The sequence below is a fragment of the Aspergillus ibericus genome (genome assembly GCF_003184845.1).
Source record: "Aspergillus ibericus CBS 121593 unplaced genomic scaffold BO80scaffold_10, whole genome shotgun sequence".
Taxonomy (NCBI): domain Eukaryota; kingdom Fungi; phylum Ascomycota; class Eurotiomycetes; order Eurotiales; family Aspergillaceae; genus Aspergillus; species Aspergillus ibericus.
The window spans coordinates 513,297-540,435 of record NW_020292108.1 but is presented as its reverse complement, the minus strand read 5'-3'; the positions used below and the strand labels follow the sequence as shown (position 1 = coordinate 540,435).

The window sequence follows — 27,139 nt, the reverse complement described above, 5'->3', positions numbered from 1 at the left end:
TCGTTAACACGTAAGCCACCCAGTCAACAGACCCAAGCCAGATGCAACAGTAAAATGCGACTGACGCCTTAACCCCGTTATCTCCGACCCCCAATACATCACCAACCGACCACCCATCTCACAACAACCTCTCACAACAATTCATCTCCACAAACCCCCTCTATCTCCTAAAAACCATGAAATTAATCCTCACCGGCACGACCGGCTTCATCGGCCACTCCATCCTAACAGAATGTCTCCAAAACCCGTCCATAACATCCATCATCGCTCTCTCCCGCCGCGCCCTCCCCGCGACCGTCACCTCGAACCCCAAACTCACTGTCCGAATTCACGATGATTTTCTTACGTATCCGGATTCTTTACTCCGGGATTTAGAGGGCGCGGAGGGGTGTATTTGGTATGACCCTCCCCTATAATCTTTTTTTTTTTTTTTTCCCTTTGAACATTCATAGATATCATCATGTGTATTGGATGTATTGCTCGTGGTTAACAATACTATGTATGAGAACAGGGCCCTAGGAACCAACCGAGGCGACACCAGCACTTCCCGGCGAATTAATATTGAGTATACAATGGCCGCGATCCGAGCATTCGACAAATATCTCGCCCCTGATACCCCAGGGAAAAAGTTCAGATTCGTATACATAAGTGGCGGCATGGCGGAGCGGGATCAGAATCGGACGTTATGGGTTGCGGGGGGGTTGAGGAAGGTTAGGGTATGTTTTATCCCATTTCCCCTATCTCATTGCCGAGTATGGGGTGTGGGTCTACGATTTGAAAGTGGTGTTAAGAGAAATAGGGCCAAGTTGAGAATGAACTCATTGCGTACGAGAGGGGTAGTGAGGGCGTGGAGGTGTATATTGCGCGACCGGCGATGGTTCTGGAGCGAGGCTGGAGTGTCAGGACGGTGGTGTTTGGGTTGGGACCGTCGATTTGGGTGGATGTTTTGGGGAGGGTGTTGGTGGATGTTGTGGTTAGGGGTGCGGATGGGCAGAGGGAGTTGGAGAATGAGAGGTTGGTTAGGTGGGATTGCAGTTGATGGTATAATATCGTTGTGGTAAGTATATAGTGGCTATTGTTATGTGTTGTTAATGGTATATGATGATTTGCGATCGCGTATTAGATACGGATATGGGGTGTAATTGGGGTAGGTATAGGATGGCCTAGTAGCAATGTTAGCTTTGCTCACTTGGTAATGGTGTGATATATGTATGAAGGAGAATTTCAGAGACCCGTCTTGAAAGGAACAGTTTCACCATCGATAGTGATACATCTTTTAAGAATAAAGGGTTCAATCATCACGGCAGCATTGCAAGAAGGGAGGTGGCAATAGAAACATACCGGTCCAGTCGGGTGAGTCCCCTGGTCCTGATTCGAAAGGGAACCTTGATGGATGGTTAATCCTATTATAGTGTAGATTTAACCCTGGCACTATAATTGCATTGTGTGGATTAGTTCATGGTTAGAGTTCACTGGACATCAACGGCAGCGGATAGGTGTAGCAGATTCTGAAGTGAGTATTGGACTGCAGCTACGATGGTTGCAATTATTTCGTTCAACAATTTACGGTTGGGCTTTATGTATGTCTTCTCGTGCCCCGACTAGGGTCGGCCCTATCTTGTTTTCATTGTTTTCAACCTGCGTGGACCCTGCCATAGTGATGGATTACAAATCAGGTACTCAGCCTGAACCAGCCATATACCAGAATTGCAACCGATATGAACATCAGAATACAGTAAACATATGTGGAAGATATGCAAGACCATCCAAGCTTGTGAACCGACCTTTTCATATCAGTGTCTGGCACTGGTTCATCGCTGATGACATACTGCGACAGCACTGCCTTGGCGGTTGCTGCTGCGGTCGCAACAGCGTAGTTTCGCCAGCGCTCAGTATAATGACCATCTGCATAGTTGCAAACACCTTTGATGACAATGCAGAATGGAAATGCAGCCCACACCCCCAGACTGGTTCCCTCCATGTCGAATCCAATCACTGACTCCTTCAAGACGATGCTATCCCGCGCTTCGCCAGTTGTCAACAATTCATCCCCAGATGCAATCACGCCAAAATGGATGGATGGCTTTGGTGAAACATCAGAGGATAGCGAACGCCTCCGACTGATCTGTGGTTCATCCAAGGCACACTGAAACTGCTGGCAAGTAGTCTGAATAGCACCAGACCCTCGATATGAGGCTTTCAGATGCTCTTCCATAAAACCACTGCCACGAGCCCTGTGACAATGCGTGGGCGCGAAGAGAATCTCACTGTTCTGCCCAGGATAACGAGGTATTTCCGGTCCGGCTGCCCGCTGGAGAGCAACAAGATTTCGACTCACTGCAGCCTCCATGCAATGACGCCGCTCCGGGACACACAACATCTCCATGAACGAGGCTACTTCCCCCCTCGGTCTCAGTAGGGAATTCCTTAAGAGTATCCTTATGGACATACCCCCCAGGAATTTTCCGTCCCAGGTCATACTACACCAAACCCTTGCTCACCAAAACATCGCCAAGCCATATATTTTCTCCATCATCTCGAACTGGACGTCCGCCACAAACACCCACCACCAACGCGAGCTTGATGTGACGATATTTTCTGCGAAGATTCAAGGTTACCTTTGCAGCTATGACCTTGCCGGCTCGGGGAACATGGGTGAGAACGACATTGTGGAATCCGATTCTTCCGGTAATATATTCGTGCGAGGTGTCGGATGCCTTTTGGTCGGAATTTGCAGTATAATCGAATTGCTCATCAAATAAGGTCATGACTGTAAGCGCGTGGCTTGCACAACCGCAGATAATTGCTATGTGGAAAGCCTCGTTTTTGGGGGGGTCTGGATATGGTAGTTTACTCGCCCTTGGCCAGGCTTTGGAGACCACTCCGCCCATGTGTCCGTGAGGACAACAATGAGGTAAGTGAACAACAAACACTCATCTGGAAGGTACATGGCGTTGGCACAACTGCGACGCTTTAAGGTGTCGTTTTCTAAACTCTTGTTCTCCAACCTTGCAACGTGGACCAGTCGTAGCAACCACTTTGGCGCCAGCCTTGCATCTTGTTGCCGCCCAATCAAAACGTCCATGACATCGCAGACTGTGCGTCTGAAGATTATGAAGAATACATTATCGTCTTTATTTCAGCTTTGACATAGTGTTAGCCAAACTATGCAAATTCTGCATTAGACATGAACAAGGTATTCTTCTATATGCTTCCCATAAGACATACTGGACACATTCTCCGTGGCTCAATTTTTTATCGAAGATTCAATTCCAGAATTTTTACAATACAAGGATGGATTCTATACAATAGCGATGCTGGAAGGGCCTAAAACTACATATGGTACAGGAACATGATTCCCTTACTACCAATCTATCGGACTTTTTGAATACCCCCAACAAAATCGAAACCTGATTGATACCAATTCAGGTCCTAGCAAAGATATAAGCGGAACTTGAAAACTCACGATTCCATATACCTAGCTGTATCTAGATTGGAGTACAGACCACAGGGCATATATGTACACAATATGTTTGGAGATATCCCAGTTAACATGGGGTTGCTCATTCATGGACACTCGAAATTCGTAGTACTGCGGCTGACTCGAGAGCGAAAAGCTTGGGCGGGCGCAGTGTTGAACCGTAGAACCGTAGCGAGAGGCTGATCCAGACTCCACACCCGTCGACAGACTGACAACCATCAGCGCTAGAAATATCCATCGGTCGCTTTGACAAACAACCGTCGGATGAATATATCCGGTAATATCACCACATCCAAGCAAACCAATCAGGACGCCCAACGGTCAGGCACCATGGGTTAGTGTTGCTGGTGCCCAGTGTGCGCCTTGGAAGTTGTATCACTCAACAACTCCTCCATGCTTATGCCAGGTTTCGAAATTCACGCGCAAGCCGCATTGCAAGGATTTCTATTCTGCAGAGACCAGTCTGGATGCATCTATCTCGAAAGATTATGTCTACGGGGATAATCAAGGGTTCCGTCGCGTTGCACAATCCAGCACTGCCTGAACACTTGTGACCTATTTCAGTAGCAGCTCTACAAGCCCACCTTGTCATATTGCGAGATCCCATTTTTGACTACGGGTGGAGATGCAGCGGCATGGTACGATGCTCCACGGACTTAACACCGAATCAACGTGGTTCAGTGATCACTAGTGGTGAGCTAGCTCGACCTAAATGCTTACTGTGAAAAAACTGTTACTCTCACGAATCATCACCTCCCATCTTCTCCATGGTGTGGGGTAAGCTGAGCCTCAGCCTGGCGGACTTCCCGGAACGGAAACAAAGTGACAATCCTTCATCGGCTTTGCTCTAATGTTCCCACAGTGCACGCGATTTAACCTATCGCGTCCTTGCAATCAGCACCCAAGCCGATCCTGTCATGCTGTCCAGGGCCGATCCAAATCCTATGCTATCATGGCCCACCATGCAGGGCTGGCTGGCTTCCGCCAGGTGGACCACACTTGGGGCTGTGAGCGAGGCACTGCAAGGATTTGGGGGCCAGGATCCTGTCCACCGCGCTAAGCAGGCAACAATAGCCACGATTGCTTCCAGAACGCGCTGCTCTTGGTGCTGGATCTCCATGATGCACCCCACACATGGATTTCTGTCCGCGATGATCCGCTTTGCAGCGCTGGTGGGAAAGGATAAAGAGTGCTTTGTCCGACGTAGAATGCCATGTTTTTCTTCAGCAGTCAACAAAATCAAATATGTTTCCCCACTTAGCACCGTTTACGGCTGTTACATGGGCACTCGCTGTCTCTGCTGCTCCCACCCGTAGCAGACAGTCCGAGAACCCATGCCAGCAGATCGCTCATCGGTACGAGCAGGCGACCAATGCAAACCGTGCGTTCGTTTCAGCTCATTAAGCCATCTTAATAGACTAATGGACAATAGAAACGAGAGGATTTGTGGTTCCCGGAGAGCTAGCACATGCATGTCTTCTCACAATGCCCTTCGAGCCCGAGAAGGGCGTCTCGTTTGTGGAGACGCTGGTGGAATACCTGCAATGGCAGTCGACGAGTGATGTTCTCAAGAGTGAGTCCATCGACATTGAGCCATGAACCAGACTAATATCGGGCAGACCCTCCATCTGGTTACCTCTCAAACCGCACAGACATCTTGGGTAGCATGGAAGACATCCGCATCAAGGCTGCCACCGGAAACTACTCGAGCCAGTACGAGTTCGATAACGATATCACACGTGTATTCCAGTCCGCAAATGACGGGCATCTGAGCACCACATTATGCTCACAGGAAGTCTTTCAGTTTTACGTCAACTTCCCTATTGTGTCAATCTCTAGCGACGGACTGCAGCTCCCCAAGCTTTACACGACACGTATGACCTTGAATCGATTGTATTGACGACGCTAACAGCCACAGATGATGCTGGCCTTCTTGCCACGAACTCCACGCGGATTTCCCCTATTATCACGATCAATGGCTACGATGCAGTGATCTACCTGATCCAGCTCGGATCTACTCTGGGATTCCAGGACCCAGATGCACGGTACGTATTCCTTCCACTAACTGTCGTATCGCCATGTTAACAAGAATCGGTGCAGGTACAACGAGATGTTCCCATCAGCAGCCCGTGAAGTCGGTGATGGGGTGGAGTATGGTGCCTGGACTTCCAACAATGGCCGGTGGCCCGGCAGCTCCGAGTTCACCGTGGCATTCGGCAACGGCACGGTCGCCCAAGTACCCACCATGGCCGAGGTGTACGAGGGCCAAAAGTTCACTTATCCCAACGGAACATCTGTCTATGAAGCCTTCTGCTCCACTATCGACAGCACCTCCAGCAGCAAGGCCACCAGATCCACGGTCCAGACGAAAGCTGCGCCGACAGCCTACCCCGAGCCAGTCATGCGCGATTCCTACAACCTCATCTCTGGCTACTACCTGAACGAGACAGATATGCAGGACGTGGCCGTCCTCTTCGTCCCCTCCTTTGACACCGCAGCCATGGGCCTCAATGAACCCCTAGCCTTCGCCAACCACGCCACCCAGTTCATCCAGGCCGCCGTGGCCACCGACAAGAAGAAGCTCATCATCGACCTGTCCGGCAACCCAGGCGGTACCGTCTCCTCCGGAATGGATCTCTTCAAGCTATTCTTCCCCCAGAAGCCCGTTTACAGCGCTACCCGATTCCGCGACCACGAAGTCGCCAACATCATCGGACAAGCCTTCAATACTATCCCTCATGACTCGGATGCCTGGCAGGTGGTCTCCGAGCTCCCATTCACCGGCGTCACCCCCAACCAGACCTACGCCTACCAGACCTGGCAGGAATACAGCGGTCCGCACTACCAACTCGGCGCCAACATGTCCAGCCTCGCCGCCGTCGCCAACCTAACCATCATGTCAACCTGGACCACCCCGATCCGCAGCTACGGCGTGTTCAAGCAAAACACGACCACCTCGCCATTCGCCCCCGAAAACATCCTAATGGTGCCCCCCCCCATCCCCCAATCCCCTCCCCCCCAACTCATCCTAACCCACCAACTAATATCTCCAGATCACCGACGGCTTCTGCAGCTCCACCTGCACGACCTTCATGGAACTAATGAAAACCTCCGGTGGCGTAAAAACCCTCGCCTTCGGCGGCCGCCCACAATACGCCCCCATGGCCAGCATGGGCGGTGTCCGCGGCGGCGAATCCCTCACATCCAGCACCATCGACGAATACACCGAGCTGGCGCTCGAATACGCAACCGAGCAATCCACCGCCGGGACACCCATCCTCACCGAGCAACAAATCGCCCGACTGAACTCCACCCCCGCGTTCACGGATATCCCGTTTAAATGGAACGGGTTGGAATTGAATTTCCGGAATGCGTATGCGCCGGGGAATGGCACGGTACCGTTGCAGTTTGTCACGGATCGGGCGGATTGTAGGTTGTTTTTTACGTATGAGAATGTGGTGAGGCCGGTGTCGATGTGGGGGGCTGCGGCGAGGGCCGTTTGGGGGGGTGGGGGGTGTGTTCCGTTTGAGGTGGGGGGTGGGGAGGATGAGTGATGATTTCGTTTCTTATGACTATGAGGTTTTATTTTGTGGGTTGGAGATATCCGCTTGGGCATGATACAGGCAGCAGGTGTTATGAACTAATAGAATAATGTGAACGATACAGAACGCAGTGAACTACGGCATTATTATGAATACTTTACAACATGGTGCATTGTGGATTGAGTCGGCTATTACAAGTAATGTAAGGAGACTTCGTGACATGCGAAGTATGATACGGGTTAGTACATCTAGTCAGGGCGAAAGGTCCACCAAACCCAGAGGCCAACAGCTCTGGTATCAGAATTTGCTCCTCACAGGGAACAAGTAAACCTAAGGTATATTTCAGCTACATCTAGAAGCTGATCGAAAAAATAAGGTCAGAGTAAGTAAGGAGTAGTCCTAGGGAGTCTCCAATATCATAGGATCATCTAAAGCCTACGAATGATGTATCAAATACACATAAGAGCACAACTAATCCATCATCATCATGAAACGACTGTCATCTTGTAACCTCATTCTATGGCTTATAACCATCGCAAGCAACTTCCGGAGCACGGATATGCCTGGCCTACTGTTCATTAAGTTCAATTTCGCACCTGAATCAGGCCAGAAATCATTCAACGGAGGACTAGGAAACGCATACTCATCCAAGATGGAAGGGTTCTCAACAAACTCGGCACCTTTAATCTCAACAAACTCAATAAGATCGCGGACATCAACCTCCACGATCACGCCTTGCGCGGATCGGTGACGTGCATTGCTGTTGTATGCACGCGACATAAACATCATGACAGATTTAATCGCACTTACCTGCTTCTCCTCCGAGCAATCCGCAGTCAAATGCAGCACCTTGCCGAACAAAGCAGACATATAGTAAACAGTTATCGGGCATTCATTGCCCAAGCCATCGATATTCAGCTCAGTCACGAGAGTCTGGTAGGCTAGATATGGAAGCTGAGACCATGCGGACAGGAACCGTTCCCCGAGCTCTTTCGTCGCCACTCGGCCCATCGCACATAGCCGGAGGAAAGCCCGATCGTGCGACTCGCGCAAATCAAAGGTTTTCTGAAGGCCCGTGTGAGTCATGATGTCGCCTCGTTGGCGGAGGACTGCATCGTATCCTGTTGTAAGCCAGCTATCATCACTGGCAGGCTCGCCTGGGATCACGCGCCCGAGAATGGGGTAACCAAGGAGATAGGATTGGCAGACCGGGCTCGGTCATGGTTGTGGAACCACGGGAATCTACATGAGCATTCGCGCCAGCTTCATCGAATAGAGTCTCGAGGTACTTCAGCGCGCATGCCTGAGAGTTTTGTCGGAACTGAAGCAGACTGCTGAATCTTCCCGGGACATTCTCTCCTTGCATCAGCTGTATCATTCAATATGGACCAGTCAGGCATTTCGTCTATATGTTTGCGGATCTAAACCATGCCGTCAAGCGCTTGCCTGGAGGGAATCACTCATAGACAACCACATGGCTTTGGTGTAATCCAGCCTCGAGGGTCTCAGCTTTGTTGTTCACGTCAGCCTCGTGAACTATCCGTCGAGGCTATTCTGATGGGACTTTGCTAGTCGCCACGCAAAACCAAAACATAGTTGTGGAGGATGTTTGGCGAAGGAGACAAACCATCGTGACTAGCCCACGAGCACGTGATGCTCGGTCCGGAGTATAGTCATTCCATGCCGAGGGGGCAGCAGCCCATCACCGGCTTTAACTTTCTTTGATGAGCAGTCTACCAGAGATGACAAGGGCTGACAATAACTGCCCGTGGTGAGACACCTCGCAAACACAGCAGCCCTTGCCATCCCGAGTTGTGCTGTGGAAAAGTTTGTCCGAGATGGTCTCCAGTCCACGGTTGGAGCCCAGTATAGCACCAATCAGGTGCTGGATTGTCTCCCTGTCTCACCGGGATCGTCGAGCCAGAGAGCCGGTGGAAGGATGCACGGGGTCAAATCTTTATAGGCGATCGTCCATTGAGGTTGCTCAACGTCGATGTCCTGCATGCTGGGCTGAAAGGATGACACAAACCCAAGACGTTTCCATCCCGCTGGGACGACGTATCACACTTCCAGTCCGAATTCCACACCCATAGCCGGTGGTATCCCGCAGTGGCGCACCCCGTATTTTCACGAGGCCTCGGACCATGACCTTAAAATAACCAGGCTTCTCTTTACGCACCGCTTGAAGAACTCACCGTTGGCTTTCCTGGAGTGTGCCAATAATATAACAGGGCTTCTCGCTTGTAACGAGGCAACGCCGACACTGTAAGAATATACCCCGCTCAAACCGGCAAACATCGGCAGCAGTCAAAACCGCCTGTCACAATCTTCTCCCCACAAGGCTATGTTCATTCATATCCTACCCCAGGTATGGTTGATTCGTGTAGCACCAGACGAATCCTTGTCTGCAGTGTAACACTTGGCAGCGTCGTGCCACCATATGACCGTCACCGGGATCGAGTATAGAGGCTTCAAGATCAGCTCAGGCGTCCAGCTAGCTTGTCTCTACTCTGGGTGGTCATGTTTCGACGGTGTCGATGCTTTCTCAGCTCGGTTCGGACACATCACATCGTTTATTGAAGCAACATTTTCCCGGCCTCGTATTGTCATGTCCCGTTTGGGCTATACGAGGTTGCAATGCATCCAAGGGCCTTGTATGCATGAGGGACTTCCAGTAATTGCCTGAGGGATCAGATGGTCTATCCTAGCCAGTTTAGATGGGTTCGCAAATTCCGGGTATAAATATGACCATCAATCCCGACTTCATTCCGCTCAACATCACCGAAAACAGGATTCACTACCTCGCTCAACCTTTTGCTACCCTCCACACTAACATTGTGATTCTCTCAATCCCTACAAGATGAAGTCATTCACCCCCATTGCTTCCCTTGCCCTGCTTGCCTCCCTGGCCCTTGCATCTCCCACTCCCGTCGACCTGGCTGCGCGAGCCTGCACCACCATTTCCCCGACCATCATCGACGTGCTGGACAGCGCAAACCCAAACACCCCCAGTCCCGGCCAACACTTCTCACTTGCTCGGTCCGCCACAGCCAATACCAAGGTCTCGGCCCTAACCTTCACCGGGATCCCCAACGACGCCACCGGTTGCATGCTGGCCGTCGATATCCCCGCCCTCACCCAGCCCATTGCTCAGGGCTCCAGCCAGGCCGACATCTGGTCCACCGACCCGTGGGACTCTAACTCCCTTCCCACATGGGCCAACCAGCCCAATCGGCGAGAGATGGTGGGAACGTACCAGTTCCCCAACGCACCAACCACGACGCCCGCGCATACCATCGTCGCATCCAACGCGTGCTCGACTACAATGAGCTGGTTGGCGCTGCTGTCCACCTGGCAGAGCACTGCGGGGTCGGTCGACTTTGACAATTCGGTCACCGGATCCAACCCTATTGGATTTAGCCTGGTCTACAATTGCTGATGCTGCTGACATTATTGTAAAAGACGGGAGTAGATGGTTACGCAGGGGGGGGGTATCTATCACGAAGGAACATACTGCACTTGAATAATCTGCCTTACTGTATTGTTGCCTTTCTGTATTGACTCTATTCAACATAGAGACTTGTTACTAAAATTCCAGATAGTCAATACATTGTACGTAATTCATCCCTGTACTTCTATCACCATTGTCGTACCATACTCCATAAGCCCTAGGTATCTGACACGTACTAACGGTCTTTCTTTCACATCATCCCCGATACAGCCAATAGATTCCCTCGCACTTCCTTTTCTTCAATTCCAGTCATCACTGCCGCCAGCAGAACAAAAGAAAAAGAATCAGAAGAAAACGATCAAATTAGCTTCATTGAATTTCACCGACACGTATGTATCTACCCCAATTTACTATTACTCTTTTCCCCAAAGGAAAATCATTTCTGAGACTAGATCTCGGCATTATTGTGGACATGTGATTGTAAGGGCGGATTTCTTGTATATAGGTGCCGGGACGACAAATTCCTGCATGGCATTCTGGACTAGTAGCGGGTTTTCATATATGTATATACTCACTAGTCACCCAATACATCGATTCTATTACGGTAGTGAAGACATGATATTCTAGAGGAGATAGGATAAATAGGAGAAGGGTTGCGATCACATGATATATTTATATCGAAAGTTCATTTTCTCTTATTATTGTACTCTTCCTTGTACAGGTTTAGCCGTGCGTGTTGAGAGATGCTATTTTCTAGGGTTTAGGGATAGTGCTGTGGGTCTCGATTGATAATTTACCTAGAGGACTGGTTGCAGATACTGTCAAGAACCACGCAGGCCAAAAGAAATATATCCCTTCTTAGCCCCGGGCGTAAAAGGTAGAGATATGGCATGTCTCAACAGGTACTATCAAAAGAACAAACATAGATAGGTGATATCCAGCATCTAGCAGACTTCCTATCTCTCATCCTAGTAGCTATAGCCTATGCTTCAACCCCATCCTCAACATGCACAGCCCCTGCTCTCTCCCCCGCCATCTTACCCTTCTCATCCACCACCGGGTTCCGAAACACATGCGTCTTCCACTGCCGCGCCGGGACACCTTCCGTGAAAAACATCGCAACCTCTAGGCGTGTCCGACCCTGCGTCTCACCGACGCAAAACCACACCCAAGCCAACGAAGTCAGCGTCGTCCCCGCGTACACGAACCCGACCATTGGTCCGAGTCCAGCATCATCGTACAAATACGGCGCCGTGAAAGAGATCAACCAGAGGAAGAAATACAGCGCGACGATAGACACAGACATGATTTTATTCTGGTTCACGCCGACGGATAACTCACGGGTGACGGCGTAAGTAAGAGGTCCGAGACCGAAATTGTACGCGCAGATGACGACGTAGGAGAAGACGACGATGATGTATTTCGAGGCGGTGGAGAGGGTAGATTGGGTGCCGAGGGCGCCGATGATGATGAAGGCGAGGAAGATGAGGCCGGTGCTGACGAGGAGGTTGATGCGACGGGAGAGTCGGTTGCCGGTGAGGATGGAGACGGCAACGGCGAAGATTTGCAGGATCATGGTGATGAGGGTGATGGTGAAGGGCTGGGAGACGCCGAGGGCTTCGGCGAAGACCACGCCGTAGTTGTAGAAGAAGATGATGCCGCAGATTTGTTGAGCGTACATGCCGCCGGAGGCCCAGAGGAGCTTTTTGCGCTCGACGGGGTCGAGGAGGAGGGAGAGCCATGAGGAGGTTTCGCCTTGGGTTTCTTCATAGCGTCGGGCTTGTTCGAGGAAGGCAAGGTCGGTGGTGGGGTCGTAGGTGCGGTCGTTGCGGTGGATCTTTTGGAGGGACCGTTTGGCGTCGTCGGGTCGGCCGCGGAAAACGTACCAGGTTGGGCTTTCAGGGATAAAAGGGAGGAAGATGAGGAGGATGAGCGGGAGGATGACCAGTCCGCCCATTGGGAGCTTGTAGGATAAGGAGGATTCAATGGAATTGGTGCCTTGGGTGAGGCCGGAAGCGACGAGCTGGGAGCAGGACTGCAGGAATTGGTACATGTATAGGGCTGGGCTGCGTATCTCGAGGGGTGCGACTTCTCCGATGCTGTTGAGGTCAATTGGGCGTCTTGTGTCCTTGTAGGAGAGTACTTACTAGAGAAGCGAGGTGACGGTAAAGTTGCCCACTCCAAGACCGATAAGAATGCGACCCAGCACAATTACGCCCTCAATGTTCGTGTCGGCGACCTGAGTCACTCCACCTGCAAGCACGAAGGCTGACGCAATCCACAGGACTATCTTCCGGCCGAACCGATCGTTGAGAGGACCTGCGATCAATGCTCCGACCATGTCTCCGATGTAGATGCTTGACGTAGTGAGCGAGGTAAAGTCTGTCGCCAGGGCTTTTGCTCCATCTTCGTAATGATTGCCAAAGTCATTCTTAAACTGCTGCATGCCTAGGATTCCACTGTAGTAGGTGTTGTCATAACCGAAAACCAAGGCCCCGATGGCGGAGATGGAGCAGTAGATCAAGGCCCATCGGTGACGGCTAAATTCAATATCGAAGCTAAACATCATGCGTGAAGCATTGTCTGCAGGATAGATGTGACATTGCCGATACCGAAAGTGCGGTCCAGCCCAGTTTATATGCTTTTCGGCCGGATGCAGCCAGTGTGCGGAATTGCCGCTTTCGAATGCGTCGAAAACATACAACAAACACGGGAGGATAAGGCCCCCACGTCACCGTAGATGCATTGTAGGCAACAGGCAACCATTGGCTCGCTTGGTTCCGATGCTGCCTCCCCCGGATGCCACCCCCACGGGATGCGCCTTGGATTGCGGGGAAATGCGGGGGATTGCAGGGAAACTGATGGGAATCCCTGCTTGTCAGCCAGTGTGGCCTGATCCTCGGCATCCCCAGCGGAGTTTAGTCCTAAAGCGGGCAGATGACGCAGTCTATCACGAACAATTCCCCTCACTCGGTTTGAATGAACTGGAATCGGCTTCTTGGTCGAAGTTAGCCATGACTGAGTAGCTTGTGCAGCTAGGTAACCCCAGATCTTATCAAATCCCGATGAGGTAGAAGCAACCGGATTCCAAAGGTATGAGGACGCTGTATCCCGCTGAACAAAGCTCAGCTGCCAGATCATCCTCCAAGCTTGTCGACACTGCGAGTTATTGATGGCGATTTGAGGGCCTTTATTGACCGCAAGATCATCGGCGTTCGGGTTTCAAGCAAAAGAGCAGGCTATGCTAGATGGTGTTTTCATCGAAGCGATATAGCTGGTATTTCTGTCATACATGCGGAATGAAATCAGTCCACTCGACGGTCACGAATGAACTCCACGGCAGCCGTCGCAAACTGATAAAGGCCTCGATAATTATATACATGCGTGCTGGGACCAGGCAGGCACTGATGAAAGACATGGTGACGTCCAGCACCCAGGCCCGCCAGCCACGCTCTTCCTTGCCGCTCGGTTGAACCCAGATCCACGTCAAGGACTGGTGGCCGTGGAAGCCACATGCCGTGAGTGTTACCCGCAGCATACTCGACAAAGGGAGACCAGAGGCGAGAAACACGCTCATAACGCGCCACATCGTTTGCTCCGTGGTCGTCGGAAACACGTGGTTCCACCCTAGCAGATGGATGGCCGGGTGCACCATAGCCTGGATGGACACTAGCAGCCAGGCCCGTTGACTCAGGCCGCTGAACACAATCTTGTCATCGGGTATGCGCTTTAGGGGCTGGCCTTGAGGGCGGAATTGCTCCAGAGTTGGTCGGCGATGCCACCGCTGCAGGGGTTTCTCGACAAAATCAAGCGGGGTCTCCTGGAAAGGTTCCAGACTGATCTCTCCTGAACTGTTCATCAGGTTGGTGACAGACCCAGTCTTCAACTCAATAATCGTCGGCACACCCACATTCTGTGGCTTATGCAACCAGAAGTAGTACGTGGTGATGGTGGAGAGCACAAAAGCAATAGTAAAGAGCTCCAGTGGGGAGACCGCGAGGCCTTGCACCGCCCGGGCGATGGATTGGACAACGAGCCACACTCCCTGCACCAATGCCACGCATTTGGCGAACGTATCGGCCTTGCTCTTGTCCCAGATCTCCGCCTCGCCGATGGCGGGGCAGTCGATATGCTGCTTCTCGACGAGGTAGTGAATGGAGGCGGCCGTGATGGGAAAGGGGGGGTAGTCAGTCGAGTGGAGGACGAAGCCACCACTGTTGGCGTAGAAGGCGTGCTTGAGGGTCCAGTCCTTGTAGCCGAGGTTGTGCATCTTAGTCACCGACTCCTGCGCCGACTGCCACTGCATGGCCGAGAAGCCGACTAGCATGTCGGGTGCCAGAATAGCAAACGTGCCCCAACGGAGCTTGCGCCAGAGAACTGTCCACATAGTATCGTCAGGGGCTGGGATGTTCAAGTGCAGAACCGTCCACAGAGCGGTCGAGAGCACCAAGCAACAGCCCCAGAGAATGTCGATAGTACCTCGATCATTGGGTCCGTCCACCCAGCCGTTCATTTCTTTCTCTGGTAGTGGAGCCATGATGAGCGATGTTTAGAGATTATTATCTCCTTCCTTGAGGACAGTCGTTGTCAATCGCGATCAGATAGTCGGATAAATACAGCCCGAGGGCACCCTCTCGCGAGGGTCCAGCTGGGAATTCGTGATTAATGAACCCCTCCATGTGCTACAAGCCTTGACCATGACAGATCGCTTGTCAGCCAGTGGTGCACTAGTGCAGACGCAGGGGGTCTAGGTTCAGAGTGGAAAGTGGAAGGATAAACCCAGGGATGGGTTTCAGCCTATGGCGGAGTAGATACATTCTGCAACTGATTTCCCGAAGTGTACAAGGGGGTGGTGATAAGATGAGGATTGGCATCCTGCAGGAGTTGCCAGGTCTAGACACAGGGTCTCCCTTAGGCGAAGACAAATAACAAGCACCGAAGACGTGCATCATGGAAGCCAAGACAACCGTCGGAGTTCAATTCGACGCTAGCTGGCCTGATACTCGCCTATTTCGGGCATAGTGGTCCCGCCAGTGAGCAAGACCTGAGGAATGGCGTTCGGGGACCTTTTTGCGGTCCTGCAGTCAGCGTATCACAAGCACGCTGGATGGCCCAAGCGGAGGAGCGATAGAGTCATCTGCAGGAGCGAGGAGAACGTGGGTGCTGGATCAATTAACTTGCCGTCCGCGATAGGCCGAGGGGCCGCGGTGGGGACCCGGACTATAGCATGAAGAGGCTTGGTGCTGACAGCTGCTGAGGACAGACGACAAGTGAGAAGGACGCGAGGAACTAACCGGTGGGTCCCTTACACAGTACTAACGGGAAACGGTGGTCCATCCGCCGGAGGATCCGTGAAGAGCAGCGATTGTCGCGGGCTTTCCATTTGGAGCAGACCCCATAACTGGCTGGCTGGCCCTTATCGACCCTTTGGGGGCCAAAACGACACGGAGTGGAAGACTCGTCTGGCTGTTCAGCTGCAGCAGGATATTACCTCCGATTGCTTCTGCAGGCCCTTGCCTCGTGGCTGACCACCACGTGAATCCCTGGTCCTGTTGCATGCTGGCGGTGGGTCAGGAATGACCAGGTCGCATTCTTCCTCAACCCGCCCCTGGACAGCACTACCACGCGGATTGTTTCAGGGCCGGCAGTCTCACTGTTTCCCAAGGCCACAGTAATCTAAGAATTTCAATGGGTGGGACGAACGCCATTCTGCGTTCCGGTGTAACAATGACAGGTGAGTGAACGGCTGGAAAGGGCGGGTCGCAAATACCCATGTGGAGCACTGCAGTTCTCTCCGTTCATCGGGCATGATCGTCCCCACCGTCGGTGGTCGGTCGCGAAGGGGATCAATTCTCCCATTCAATTCGCTGCACGAATGTTGATCGCAGCGATCAAGGAGACTGTTCACTGGCGGTACCAAGGGTAGCCTGATCCCAGCGGTGTCTGTCCCTACTCCTCCGCCCTGTAGTCCTGGTCCAACCTCAACTACTCCGTGTGTGCGACCGATATCCAAGATACCCCAGCTGCATTTCTGAGGATATAGTGCCTGCATCATTCTAGTAGACAATCACATCCACTGTTGTTTTAATGATGTGCCTGTCTGCATTCTGGGATGCTGGACCACGCGTCAAGGACCAACACCGTATGCAAGTGTCAGCTGTGATAAGTCACCAATTCCAGATCTGCGACCGTTCGAGCCGTCTGGGGCACAGAGCGTACTCCGCTGGAATACCACAGCCGCCCTAATGCAGTGCAGGAAGTCAATCCACCACATCCGGAATGGATCATCGGGATGTGTGTGACGTTCCACACGAGATAAAACATGCACCAAAAATAGAGCAGGGCAGCGATGTCTGTCCAGTATCAGGAACACATCCTGGTAGGATACGCGATGCTCCGAGCCATCCTGCCTTTCATGGCTTACCATACCTCCACTTAGTTGTGTGGCCCGAAGGATATCATAACCAGCATCTTCTCATCTCTTCATCGAGCAAATATTTGGGCATGTACCTCAGCTTACCTCAAAATATCCATGGATCAAAGACAACTCCCAGGTCCGTGGCTGTGAAAGGCATCATGTCATCCACAACTCCACAATCGTCAAGGGAAATTTCCGACAAATCACCAAATCCAAGACTGGAGGAAGTAATCACAGACACACTCAGATTGTGCGATGTTCAGTTCCTTATGGACGTAGTCCCATTAAGCAATGGTTTCCAGGCGCGGGGTGAAACCGCTCCAGTCACGGATGAGCGCCGCTCGGGACCCCGTGTATGGGATAGTGTTGCCATTGCGAGCGTATTCTTGTAGCGACTTGATGAGCACACTAGCACTAGGAAAGCCGTACAGGAGGATCTGCTCTTTTATTAGCCAGTTCTCGGCAACCGCTATGAGAAGATTTCCACTGTATGCTTCCGATGCCTTGGCCAAACTGATACGGTCGACAATATCCTCGTACTGACGTCGAGCAGCCCATTACAGTTGTGGGTCGCGCTGGACAAGACGTCGCTGAATTAAAAAACCATTGTAGGCAGCGGGTGCAGACGAGGAAGCGATAGTCGCAATGGACCTCGTGCTTGCGGCACTGCTCGTAGGAAGCCGATTTGCCATTTCGACGTCGGATTATCTCGACCACTGTCCCATGTTCATGGTTGCAGTGAGAAAATGCCTCTCGCGTCGGGAGGGGAACGAACGAACCATCGGATTTGGCCCCTCGGCACACGGCGAACCACCCGATCCAACAACGCCTCCTGGGCAGACCCGCCTGATCCGGCACTTTTCCGGTGTGTAAGTATACAGTTGGCGCGTAAGATTCCCCAGCATCTTAGAGGCTAGGAAGTATGCAGCATCCGAATTGCAGCGTCCACAGGGCTATAACTTTCCATCGGGCACTCCCGAGTGCCCAACTAACACGGGGAGGGTCAATTACATTGAGGGCGGTTTTCTCAGCGCACAGTGGGAACACCACGCGCTGAACCGTGGGATAAATTTCGATCTAATCTACGATTATACGGTTTGCAGCCCTTGCAATCGAATCGCCGTAGTGAAGGAATGTAGCTAACTGGGTCCAGTTCCTCTGCGCCCTGCACCCGAACTTGCGTCCTCAATGGGCCGATCGCATGGCTCTACTCCCGCGACAGGATGGTTTGCTTATCTGTCTGGAATACCCCATGTACAAAGACCCGTCGTGGCCGGGCCTACCCTGGGGAACTTAAGGGCGTTCACTGGGATTTGCTGGCGCGTGGCGGAGACGGGATAACAACTACTAGTATTACCAAAGAGCCGGAAGACACAACGGCAGGTGAGTTGGCTGGGCAGTTCCAACGGGTGCAGTAATTTAACCCCCCTCGGTCATATGGAAACCGGAAAGGTACGGATATGCTGAGCGTCTATGCCCGGCGGTGAAGTCGCCTGATAGTTGGAGGCGAACGGGTCTTGTTTCAGGGTTATAAACTAGATAGCTGCCTGGCTGAGCCCTGCGATGCCCCTTATGTGCGCTGTCTTCCAGTAAATAGCAACATCGGCTGTTTGGGCGTTCGCTGAGACTTTCTGGGAAGATATTATGAGGGATTCAGCTGCTCTTCGTTAAAAGGTTCTGGAGAAAGATTTCAGGATTTGGTAAGTCAAGATAGTTTTTATGACGGAGTCTCGTGTTGTCAATTCATACGTCATTTGCTGCAGACACGCTCTTGATAATTTAATTCCAGTAAATGAGCAAGTTATCATACTCATAATATACACATATCAACATACACATTAGCCGTGAAATTATCGTACAGCATCACGGGAACTGATCATATTTTCCAATCCCCCGACACGGTCCGTCTACCTCAATGCGGTCCACCTGCTGAACCGCCTTACCATCAGCACCGAACCGAAGGACTTTGCCGCCCGTTTGGGACGAAGCATTGACTGGTTCCCAGCCCAGCAACTGCGGCCCGTTCAAAGGATCCTTCAAGAAGGCAAGGATGTGCTCTTGCATGGCCAGGCTGACCTCGGCCTCGAAGGCAGTGCTGTTTCCCAGGTATTCCTGGATGGGATAAGTGCCAAAGTTCATCGGCAGGTCGCTGGCATGGTAAGCACCGAGCCAGCGGAATGGGTTCAGGTTCGGGTACTGTCCGGCATTCTGGTACCGGTAGACCGGAATGTTCTGCTCATTGCGGAGGAGCGTCGAGTTAGCGGTGGGGCACATCCAGTCAGTCAGATCACCCTCCAATACTGCAGCCGGGTCCGGGCCTGCGGTAAGGTTGTTCACGGGATACGTGATCAACGAAGCGTATTCGTTGGCGCAGTTCGAGATGATGGCGGGCCGGCGAGCGATCTTCCCCGCAGCTGAGCGGGCAGAATAATCGCTGAAGATTAGGCGCTCGTCGGGCACAACACTAAAGCTCAGAGCGGGTTCAGTCCCATTGTCGGATACTGGCCAATGAAATTTGAGATTTGCGCGTAGGGAATTCGCCGCATGCACTCCAGCTCAGCCGCGGCGTCACACGGAAAGTCACAGCCAAACTGCTTGGCGACATAGGTGAAGTTGGTCTGCTCGTAATCGGAGAAGCCGAGAGACTTCAGTGCCGTACCAGACTGCATGAAGTACCCACGCACCAGTGGGTTGTCGTAGTAGGCATAAGAGTGGAAGTCGACACTCTGGGAGCCAGCCGACTGGCCCCACTGCACAATCTTGGAGCGGTCACCACCGAACTGCTCGATATTTTCATACACCCATTCCAGGGCTGCTCGCTGATCCATTATACCCAGGTTCTGCTCCTTGAGTCCCCGTGCGTTGGGCCAGCCGAAGATGTTGACCCGATAGTTGATGGTCACGACGATATGTTCCTGGGTCCGCTCAACCCAGTTGGTTGGTTTCTGCCACCCGATGTTGATGCCTCCAGTCGTGAAAGCCCCGCCAGTCATGAAGAATAGCACCGGGAGCTTGGATGCAGCCGTGGCATTAGTTGGTGTCCAGACGGCGAGGTATAAACAGTCTTCAGATGTCGCCTCTCCCACGAGGCCGGAGCTGTATCCTTGATTTCCATTATAAATCTCATCCCCCTCCCCTAGGTATTGGTTCCACAGGGATGCCGTGGATGATACAAACTGCGGGCAGGAAGGCGGATAATGGTACGTAGTATGATGCGTCGTGGAGTTGGGGAGTTTGGCGGGAGGCAACCATCTCCGTGAGGCCACAGGGGGTTCCGCGAAAGCAATCGACTTGAAAATGCGTGTGTTAGGGTACTGATCCTCGACCACACCGGTGTACACTCCGGTACGCGTCCGGACAGTCAAATTCTCACCCCCATCCACAGACGAGTTGTGACATTGTGATGCTAAAACGCCTGGCACAAGGAAGGTCAAGGCCAGAGGTCCCGGTGTGAATCTCATTGTTCCTCTGTAGAATGGCGATGAGAGAGGCAATGGCAAGATTCTCAAGGCTTCCTTTATAGTAGCCGGTGGGTTCCCAGCTTTAACCACCGTCCGTCATCATTTCATCCCGGATATGCTTGATCCCCCCACACCCCCACGAGATTCGGCTTGACGTAGCCATATTCTGGCGGATTGGAGAAGGATTCGGAGCAAGGTCAGTCGGTGCCACCATCGGGCGGGTTGTACTCGACGGACGTTGGGCTGGTTGAGACTAGTCAGTGACGGCGGGGCCCCATAGTCCGGTCAACGCGGGGAATACACGGCACACTGAGTGCCAGGCAACCCGAGTTAAGCGAATAAACTGTGACAAAAAGCCGGGAACTATTGAGGATTGGGCAAATCTGCTCGGGATTCGTTGCCAGTCTCGGAAATTTGGCAGATGCCATCACCCAATGTTCGGAGATATTGAGGCCACTGTGCCGCGGTGGGCCTCGAAAAGATGGAATCTAAAGCAAGTCAAAAGTCAATGACTTCTGTCAATCCCGTGTGCCCATGGCACGGCAATGACTTTAAGCGCAGGATGAATGTGTGGGGAGAGACGATGGCAGCTTGACAGCACGGTGTTCCGTCATCGGGCATGAAATGCTCAATGGCCGGGCTGCTTCGCAGTTTCACCTCTGCTCGTCCGGGGATATGCAGCAGTTACAGCATTATACTGCGCCAGCGGTTGAGTCCAGATCAGCCTTCGAAAAGCTGCGAGGGCATTCTCAGAAGTCGAGGAATGGGCGGCTGAGGAAGCAGAGTGGAGGGAACCGGAAAACCGAATTCCCCACGGGACCTTGGCCAAGTACTGAGATCACGGGAGAACCCTGATGAAGACTAGCGCTAACCCCAGGCGGCACTAGCCTGCTGGAGGGCTGATTCATCATCCGCTCCAATCACATTCCTCCTTCCCAAGTACACTAATCTAAACTGGGAAATGCCTCTTCTCGGCTCTTCATGCCTGAGGCAGACAATAACATCTTGCACACCCACTACATGAATATGATGACATCAAGCTTCGACAAATACTGTCTACGGTCCCTTGAGCCATTTTATAGCCTTGGATCTGTATTAAAGGCTTTAAAGTCTCCAAAGCCACGTCATAAATTGGTTTCCGCAGTTTCAATAGTGATTGTTGCACAATATATATCACTGGTTCTTAGTACATGTGGTTACCCCAAATCTTTGTCGACTGACTTTCTAGTGCTGCTCCAGCAATTAGTTGTGGATTCCTCAACGACAGATATCTCATTTTTGTTCAGCAAGCAAGTAATTGGCATTGCTATCCAAAGCTCAGTGACCGCATGTGGTAGCTCTGGATACCATCCACACCAACAACTATCCCTGAGAAAGCCATGATTGTCTCCCTCGATATGTGACAAGAAAGAATTTGGGTTATCAGAAGCGGTTATTCTAGAGCGGGAAGAAATTCTTCACCTTAGTGAGGCAAAATAAATCCAAGTTATCATGCTATACCTTTTCCCCTCTATGAGTCGAGTTTACGGTGGAGTCCCATGGAACTCCCACTTTATTTATATCTGTTCCTGATGGTGAGCTTATAGAATACTATAAGCTTCCTATGGAGTAAATGAAAAAGAATGGCACCGATACTCTCGGAGAAGACGTCTACAAGATGACCGTTCATCATGTCGAACCTATCTAATCAAAGACATATGCCATCCAGTTCGCAAGATTCTTCTATTGGTATATCGATCTTCATGAGAATGAATCTTAGCAACCGCGCTGAGGAAGCTATGATAGGAAATATCTAGGATACTCTACAAAAGGTCTCACTGGTTCTAAGAACGTAAGAACTATAAGGTCAGTCACGAAGATTACGAATAAATTGCTTGAACTGAAAGAGTAGTAAGTCGTTAGCAATAGAAGGAACGCATGGGACACATCAAAGAATAACATCTAGTGCGAACATCAACACTTCTATTCTCCGTACCAAAGAGAAGATTAGGCACTCACCGCAAGGCCTCAGATCTGAAGTTAAATCGAGTTGATTCCTTGGTAGTATAAGCGTACACCTCGTATTAAGGAAAGGTTTTAATCCAGACCATTGCAAGCTCCCTCCAACCGGTATCGGATCAAGAGGCCAGCGGTATGAGGCCTCTCGATCACCACTAGTAACAGTGTGCTTCAATTCGGAAGGAGCGACTCGTTTTTATGTGTCGTGATCGTAGGCTGACCAATTTTTAGAAAGTGTGATAAGGGAAGATGACACCCAGGAAAAGGTTTCCAGCATATCCGGAGTATAGTTCCACCCCACTATGTCTCGCTTTTTCAATCTGGAAGTAGCAGATACCAGGAATAATGTCCCATGACATATCATTCTTATCGAATATTAAAATTTCTCTCAATCAGAGTCTGCCAATACATTGCCGTTGCGACGACATCCAAATAATCTTGAGTCCTGGTGCGACCCCACTGATAGCCAATATGCCACCACAACCTGCTGAAAGAGACCCCTGGTGCGACTACGCGATACGATGAGGTAATGTAAACAGGTGCTGTTAAAAATAGCATGAAGCAGATTTAGCAAACCCCTCCAGTCCAAAATTGCGTGCTCAGGAAAAGGGCAGCACATCTGCGTGAAGCGAAGCTAGAGGGGCTGTTGGGTAAGTCTGGATCCGATTAATCAGCGAGAACATTAATTTCCACTGTTTGTACTCCTTTAAGATCTTTCTCTCTCTCTGCTTCGGAATAGGGGAAGCCACCCACTCTGCAACCCTCGTGTTCGATCCAGGGGATCAGCTCGACTCGCTAATGGATCGGGATCCACTCGGGCGGACCCATCGGGGATCAGGGCTCACTGCTGACCAGTGACCAAACCCGAGCGACCAGGGCCCAAGGCCAAAAAAGGGTCAAGGAAGCTTGTCGCAAAGCTTGGTTGTGCCACAGGGCTTGGCTGTTGGTTATCCATTCCTCCAAGCAACGAAACAACATCGGAGTGTAAACAAACATCACCTCTGAAGTATAGTATCACCTTATCGCCAGCGTGAATCCCAAGCTAACCAGACTACCCGGTAACGGGGTCTTGCGTGAACGGCGTAGAATTCGCCACCCCTGGCACAGTAGCGGACATGCACCGAGCTTATCACGGATCCCTTCGGAACCCCGTGGCCACTCCTCGATTTAGCGCCATCACGCTCGAGATCTCGCATCTTGATTCGGAAACGAGATCCCCTAGGCGAACCCTAGCTGACTCGCTAGCAGGGACTTGACATCATATTGACTTTTGGGCTCGCTGGTTCGGGACTAGTTCGTCTCAGGGCTGAAAGCTGAGAGCTAAGGAGGAGGGGAAATTGGTGGCGAAGAAATGGCGCAGCATCATAGGGGAAAGAGGGGTTCAGCTGCTCCTGCTACTGGCTTAAAAGCTGGCATTGTCCTGTCTTTCCCCTCTCTTTGCCTCGATATCTGTCTTATCTCCAATTGCCTATATTTTATTCCTCTCAGATACATACACATTCTTCTCTTGCCCCAACTCTTCCTTGAAAATCTTCACAATGGACTCCTACGGCCAGAACAACTTCGGTGGTAACGGTGGTGGTAACGACTTTGGCGGCAACAACTCTGGATTCGGGGGTAACGACTCTGGATTCGGGGGTAACAACTCTGGATACGGAGGTAACAACTCCGGCTTTGGAGGCAACGACTCCAACTACGGCGGTAACAACAACTCCGGCTTCGGTGGTAACAACGACTCCAGCTACGGGGGCAACAATGACTCCGGCTATGGGGGCAACAACGACTCCTACGGCGGCGGTAACAACAACTCTGGATTCGGTGGCAACGACTCTGGATACGGTGGTAACAACAACAACTCCGGGTTCGGAGGAAACAACGATTCCTACGGCGGAAACAACGACTCTAGCTACGGCAACAACAACAACAACAGCTTTGGCGGCTCCAATGACTCTTACGGCTCGGGCAACCAGGGCGGAAACTCTTCTAGTGGCCTCGGTGGCTTGGTGAGCAAGGCCGAAGGTTAGTCTTCCTACCTTGGGTGGCTTTTTCTAGACATTGAATACGATGACTGACAATGAGCTTTGATTAGGCTTCCTGAGCGGCAACAGCAGCGGAAACAACTCCAACTCCAACAACAACCAGGGTGGTAACTCTGGAAGCAACTTCGTGGACTCCATGGTTGACCAGAAGGTCGACCAGTACATTCCTTCCGGCATGGACAGCGCTGTCAACCAGGGCATTAACAACGAGGTTGACCGGTACCTGTAGAGGAATACTTTATGTGAATGGGTTACGGCTGTTTTGAGTAGCATGTGTGATTGTGAATAATACCGAATCTCATAATTCATTATTACTGTGTTGGATTTGTAAATGTCGACGCGGTTTCTCGAGCTTCGAGTCTAGATTGACTGCAGCCAACCATTCCACCTTATCATATTAAAAAGCCACATACCTCATCGCAGAAATAACAAAGAAACAAAAAAAGCCATATGACGACCTCGATCTACTAGCCGCAGGACGAATCAAACCAATGACAGACGCAAATCGCATATGGTGCCATCTTAGCGTGTTTACCCCTCATAGGCGTGTGGCTGAAGCTGAGTACCGCACTAAATTTCCTTCTGCTGCTGCCTATCACCCGTAGACCCGCGCATCGCCATTCTCACAAGCTCAGTTGTCCATTCGATGTATTTCATTCGATCGGAAAAGATACAGATACATAGACAATGAGCCTTTGGTAGAAGGTTGACTTGATGAGGTTCCTTGACAGATGAAAAAGCATGGAAGTATGGTAGAAATGGGATGATGAAGAGGGGCAGAGGCTGCGAGCCACTAGTCTTTGGACTCGGTTGCCTTATTATCGTTCCAGATCCCGAGGAAAAAGCAATTTCGAGACGAGGAAGATAAGTCCGATTGAGTTGATTAATGCCAGTAAGATTCATACGTGGGAACTTACTAGGATGATCAAGACCCAAGGTTTTCTACGAAAACCTTTTCGCTCTTGGACATAATAGCTTTCATTAATTAATCCAGGTACTCCTCCGTGTAGACCTCTCGTACGGGGATTGGCTAGATTGTTGAACCTGTTCGGCGTTAGGGGTATCGGTGACTGCACTAGCAGGACTAGTAGTCCAACCGGCCCTTTTTACATTGATCCACGCAGCATATATAACCCGACAAAGACTTTATATTCACAAACAATGACAAGCTTGATAAGCATTTACAGGCCACTTGGCTGACTATGTTCAATTCACAATTCGCTTGGTTATATACAAAGATCAAACTCAACCTAAACATTGTAGGTGTGGGAGTTGATGTTAATGGTCGACACCGTCCAGGTCTTGCCGTTATCCGAGGTCGTCAGTCCGGACGAGGTGGCCTCATTGATAGCCAGGGTGTTGCCGAAGGTGCTGTCTTCCGCGTTCAGGATGATGGTAGTCTCAAGATATTCTGAATAACCGGTTAATACTCCTCTGTGTAACGATGAAGGATAGGAAGACTTACGGTGAGCTGCCACGGTGCTGTGGCAGGCATCGTCCTGGCATTCGACAGCCGTTCCCCAGCCCTGGGCTTCTCCGGAGCCTGATGGTGCTTAGTATTCGCGAGAAACGAGATGTTAATGAAGAGAACACTTACTGGTTGACAGGGTAGACACGACCTTGCCGTTAATCGAGACTGTCTGGTCGTACTTGCCTGTGCTGTCGTTGTACTTGTCTAATCGGATACGAGTGAGCATGAAGCTGCAAGAAGTGCTGCTGAGATGGTAGGGAAATGACATACAGTGCATGGTCAACTTGTCACCAGCAGAGGCCGGGACTTCCGTGCCACCCAGTTGCGTGCCTGTGATCAAGTCAGTGACGGGCCCCATCATGATCAGAGTATGAGGAGCTACCTTCGAGCGTGCTAGCCCAGGTACACCATTGACCGGAGCTGGCACCACAGTTGCTGCAGATAATTTTAGCAATTGCTATCAATCCTCGCATTCGCCTTTGTCATCAACTTACGCGTTGGGGTCAGAGAACGAGACAGCCAGAGCCTGGATCAGATCTCCGCCACTGGTGCCCATGCCGGGCCAGAGGGCAAGACGATCCTTCTGAGGGCTAGGGGCCTCTGGCAGGACCAAGGTGGTGTTGGCCTCTCGAATCCACGACTGGGTAGGTCCCAGGGAGAAATAGGGCCCAAAGCCGACCGTGCTTTGGCCGTGAGCGGCTCCGATAGCGGCCAGGAAGGCAAGGGCTTCGATTCCACGCATTTTGATTCGGTGATGCTTTTATGAAAGGAGCAATAAAACTGAACCTCGACAGCAGGCTTGGAGTTGATTGTGTCGTTTCTCATGCTGGGTCTACCCCGACTTTATAAGCCCGAATCCTAACGGCAAAGGAAGGCCCTCCGTGCCGTCCAAACCAAGGGGAGGCTTCCACTCCACACCGGAGTGTCACCAAGAACGGTCAGTTGTTCCGTATCCCTTTGGTGTTCTGGATCCCTGTTCTGCAGATATTTTCGGCCCAGAATTGTTTCAAGTCAGTTCGAGATATCCACATCTGGGCGTCCCGCAGACCCTGAGGGATTCTAGCGTGGTCCCAGGCCGGCCCTAGTGTCAATCCCCTACGCTTCGAGGCCCACCAACGTTTCAACAGGGCCCCTGAGGTGTAGATCCTTACCCTGACGGGGGAGAAGGTATTGAACATGTTACTTGGGGATATTGCCCGTCTGTAGGGCAACATGCCATTTTCGCACGAATAGGAAATGAATCTCCGACATCCTAGAGACGATGTTCCTGAATCATTT

At 51.4% G+C, this 27,139-nt stretch overlaps 11 protein-coding genes across 11 annotated transcripts; 5 read left to right on the top strand and 6 right to left on the bottom strand.

Annotated features, from left to right (window-relative positions):
* The first annotated feature begins 138 nt into the window (after window positions 1-138).
* Window positions 139-1,095, top strand: BO80DRAFT_377260 (putative nucleoside-diphosphate-sugar epimerase). The gene is made up of 3 exons (XM_025716692.1): window positions 139-397; window positions 512-716; window positions 800-1,095. The coding sequence occupies exons 1-3, from the start codon at window positions 177-179 to the stop codon at window positions 1,037-1,039; spliced, it is 666 nt and encodes a 221-aa protein (XP_025577615.1). The 5' UTR covers window positions 139-176; the 3' UTR covers window positions 1,040-1,095.
* Window positions 1,096-1,611: 516 nt separating this feature from the next.
* BO80DRAFT_423218 (uncharacterized protein) lies at window positions 1,612-2,276 on the bottom strand. Its single transcript, XM_025718998.1, has one exon. The coding sequence runs from the start codon at window positions 2,213-2,215 to the stop codon at window positions 1,673-1,675; it is 543 nt and encodes a 180-aa protein (XP_025577614.1). The 5' UTR covers window positions 2,216-2,276; the 3' UTR covers window positions 1,612-1,672.
* A 2,361-nt stretch (window positions 2,277-4,637) lies between these two features.
* BO80DRAFT_402282 (peptidase S41 family protein) lies at window positions 4,638-7,035 on the top strand (the record flags this gene model as incomplete). The annotated part of the gene is made up of 6 exons (XM_025717602.1): window positions 4,638-4,862; window positions 4,914-5,054; window positions 5,101-5,355; window positions 5,400-5,526; window positions 5,582-6,467; window positions 6,535-7,035. The coding sequence occupies exons 1-6, from the start codon at window positions 4,727-4,729 to the stop codon at window positions 7,033-7,035; spliced, it is 2,046 nt and encodes a 681-aa protein (XP_025577613.1). The 5' UTR covers window positions 4,638-4,726.
* Window positions 7,036-7,591: 556 nt separating this feature from the next.
* Window positions 7,592-8,109, bottom strand: BO80DRAFT_442962 (uncharacterized protein; the record flags this gene model as incomplete). Its single annotated transcript, XM_025721306.1, has 2 exons — window positions 7,592-7,619; window positions 7,667-8,109. The coding sequence occupies 2 exons, from the start codon at window positions 8,107-8,109 to the stop codon at window positions 7,592-7,594; spliced, it is 471 nt and encodes a 156-aa protein (XP_025577612.1).
* Window positions 8,110-9,416: 1,307 nt separating this feature from the next.
* On the top strand, window positions 9,417-10,606 carry BO80DRAFT_423217 (uncharacterized protein). Its single transcript, XM_025718997.1, has one exon. It carries the CDS (start codon window positions 9,884-9,886, stop codon window positions 10,460-10,462), a length of 579 nt encoding a protein of 192 aa, XP_025577611.1. The 5' UTR covers window positions 9,417-9,883; the 3' UTR covers window positions 10,463-10,606.
* Window positions 10,607-11,405: 799 nt separating this feature from the next.
* On the bottom strand, window positions 11,406-13,401 carry BO80DRAFT_16409 (general substrate transporter). Its single transcript, XM_025713886.1, has 2 exons — window positions 12,622-13,401; window positions 11,406-12,573 (listed from the first exon to the last, which is right to left on the bottom strand). The coding sequence occupies exons 1-2, from the start codon at window positions 13,041-13,043 to the stop codon at window positions 11,457-11,459; spliced, it is 1,539 nt and encodes a 512-aa protein (XP_025577610.1). The 5' UTR covers window positions 13,044-13,401; the 3' UTR covers window positions 11,406-11,456.
* BO80DRAFT_16408 (uncharacterized protein) lies at window positions 13,402-15,106 on the bottom strand. The gene has a single exon (XM_025713885.1). The coding sequence runs from the start codon at window positions 15,009-15,011 to the stop codon at window positions 13,761-13,763; it is 1,251 nt and encodes a 416-aa protein (XP_025577609.1). The 5' UTR covers window positions 15,012-15,106; the 3' UTR covers window positions 13,402-13,760.
* Window positions 15,107-17,765: 2,659 nt separating this feature from the next.
* Window positions 17,766-18,593, top strand: BO80DRAFT_471066 (uncharacterized protein; the record flags this gene model as incomplete). The annotated part of the gene is made up of 2 exons (XM_025723089.1): window positions 17,766-17,987; window positions 18,046-18,593. Coding segments are annotated over 2 exons (366 nt in total), but the record flags the coding sequence as incomplete, so codon positions are not given.
* A 162-nt stretch (window positions 18,594-18,755) lies between these two features.
* Window positions 18,756-20,353, bottom strand: BO80DRAFT_453456 (alpha/beta-hydrolase; the record flags this gene model as incomplete). The annotated part of the gene is made up of 2 exons (XM_025722005.1): window positions 18,756-19,362; window positions 19,395-20,353. 2 exons carry the CDS (start codon window positions 20,351-20,353, stop codon window positions 18,756-18,758), a joined length of 1,566 nt encoding a protein of 521 aa, XP_025577607.1.
* Window positions 20,354-23,696: 3,343 nt separating this feature from the next.
* Window positions 23,697-24,796, top strand: BO80DRAFT_423214 (uncharacterized protein). Its single transcript, XM_025718996.1, has 2 exons — window positions 23,697-24,370; window positions 24,441-24,796. Exons 1-2 carry the CDS (start codon window positions 23,890-23,892, stop codon window positions 24,617-24,619), a joined length of 660 nt encoding a protein of 219 aa, XP_025577606.1. The 5' UTR covers window positions 23,697-23,889; the 3' UTR covers window positions 24,620-24,796.
* An 815-nt stretch (window positions 24,797-25,611) lies between these two features.
* On the bottom strand, window positions 25,612-26,658 carry BO80DRAFT_402271 (uncharacterized protein). Its single transcript, XM_025717601.1, has 6 exons — window positions 26,356-26,658; window positions 26,244-26,296; window positions 26,132-26,191; window positions 25,988-26,065; window positions 25,856-25,933; window positions 25,612-25,801 (listed from the first exon to the last, which is right to left on the bottom strand). Exons 1-6 carry the CDS (start codon window positions 26,601-26,603, stop codon window positions 25,641-25,643), a joined length of 678 nt encoding a protein of 225 aa, XP_025577605.1. The 5' UTR covers window positions 26,604-26,658; the 3' UTR covers window positions 25,612-25,640.
* Window positions 26,659-27,139: the final 481 nt, after the last annotated feature.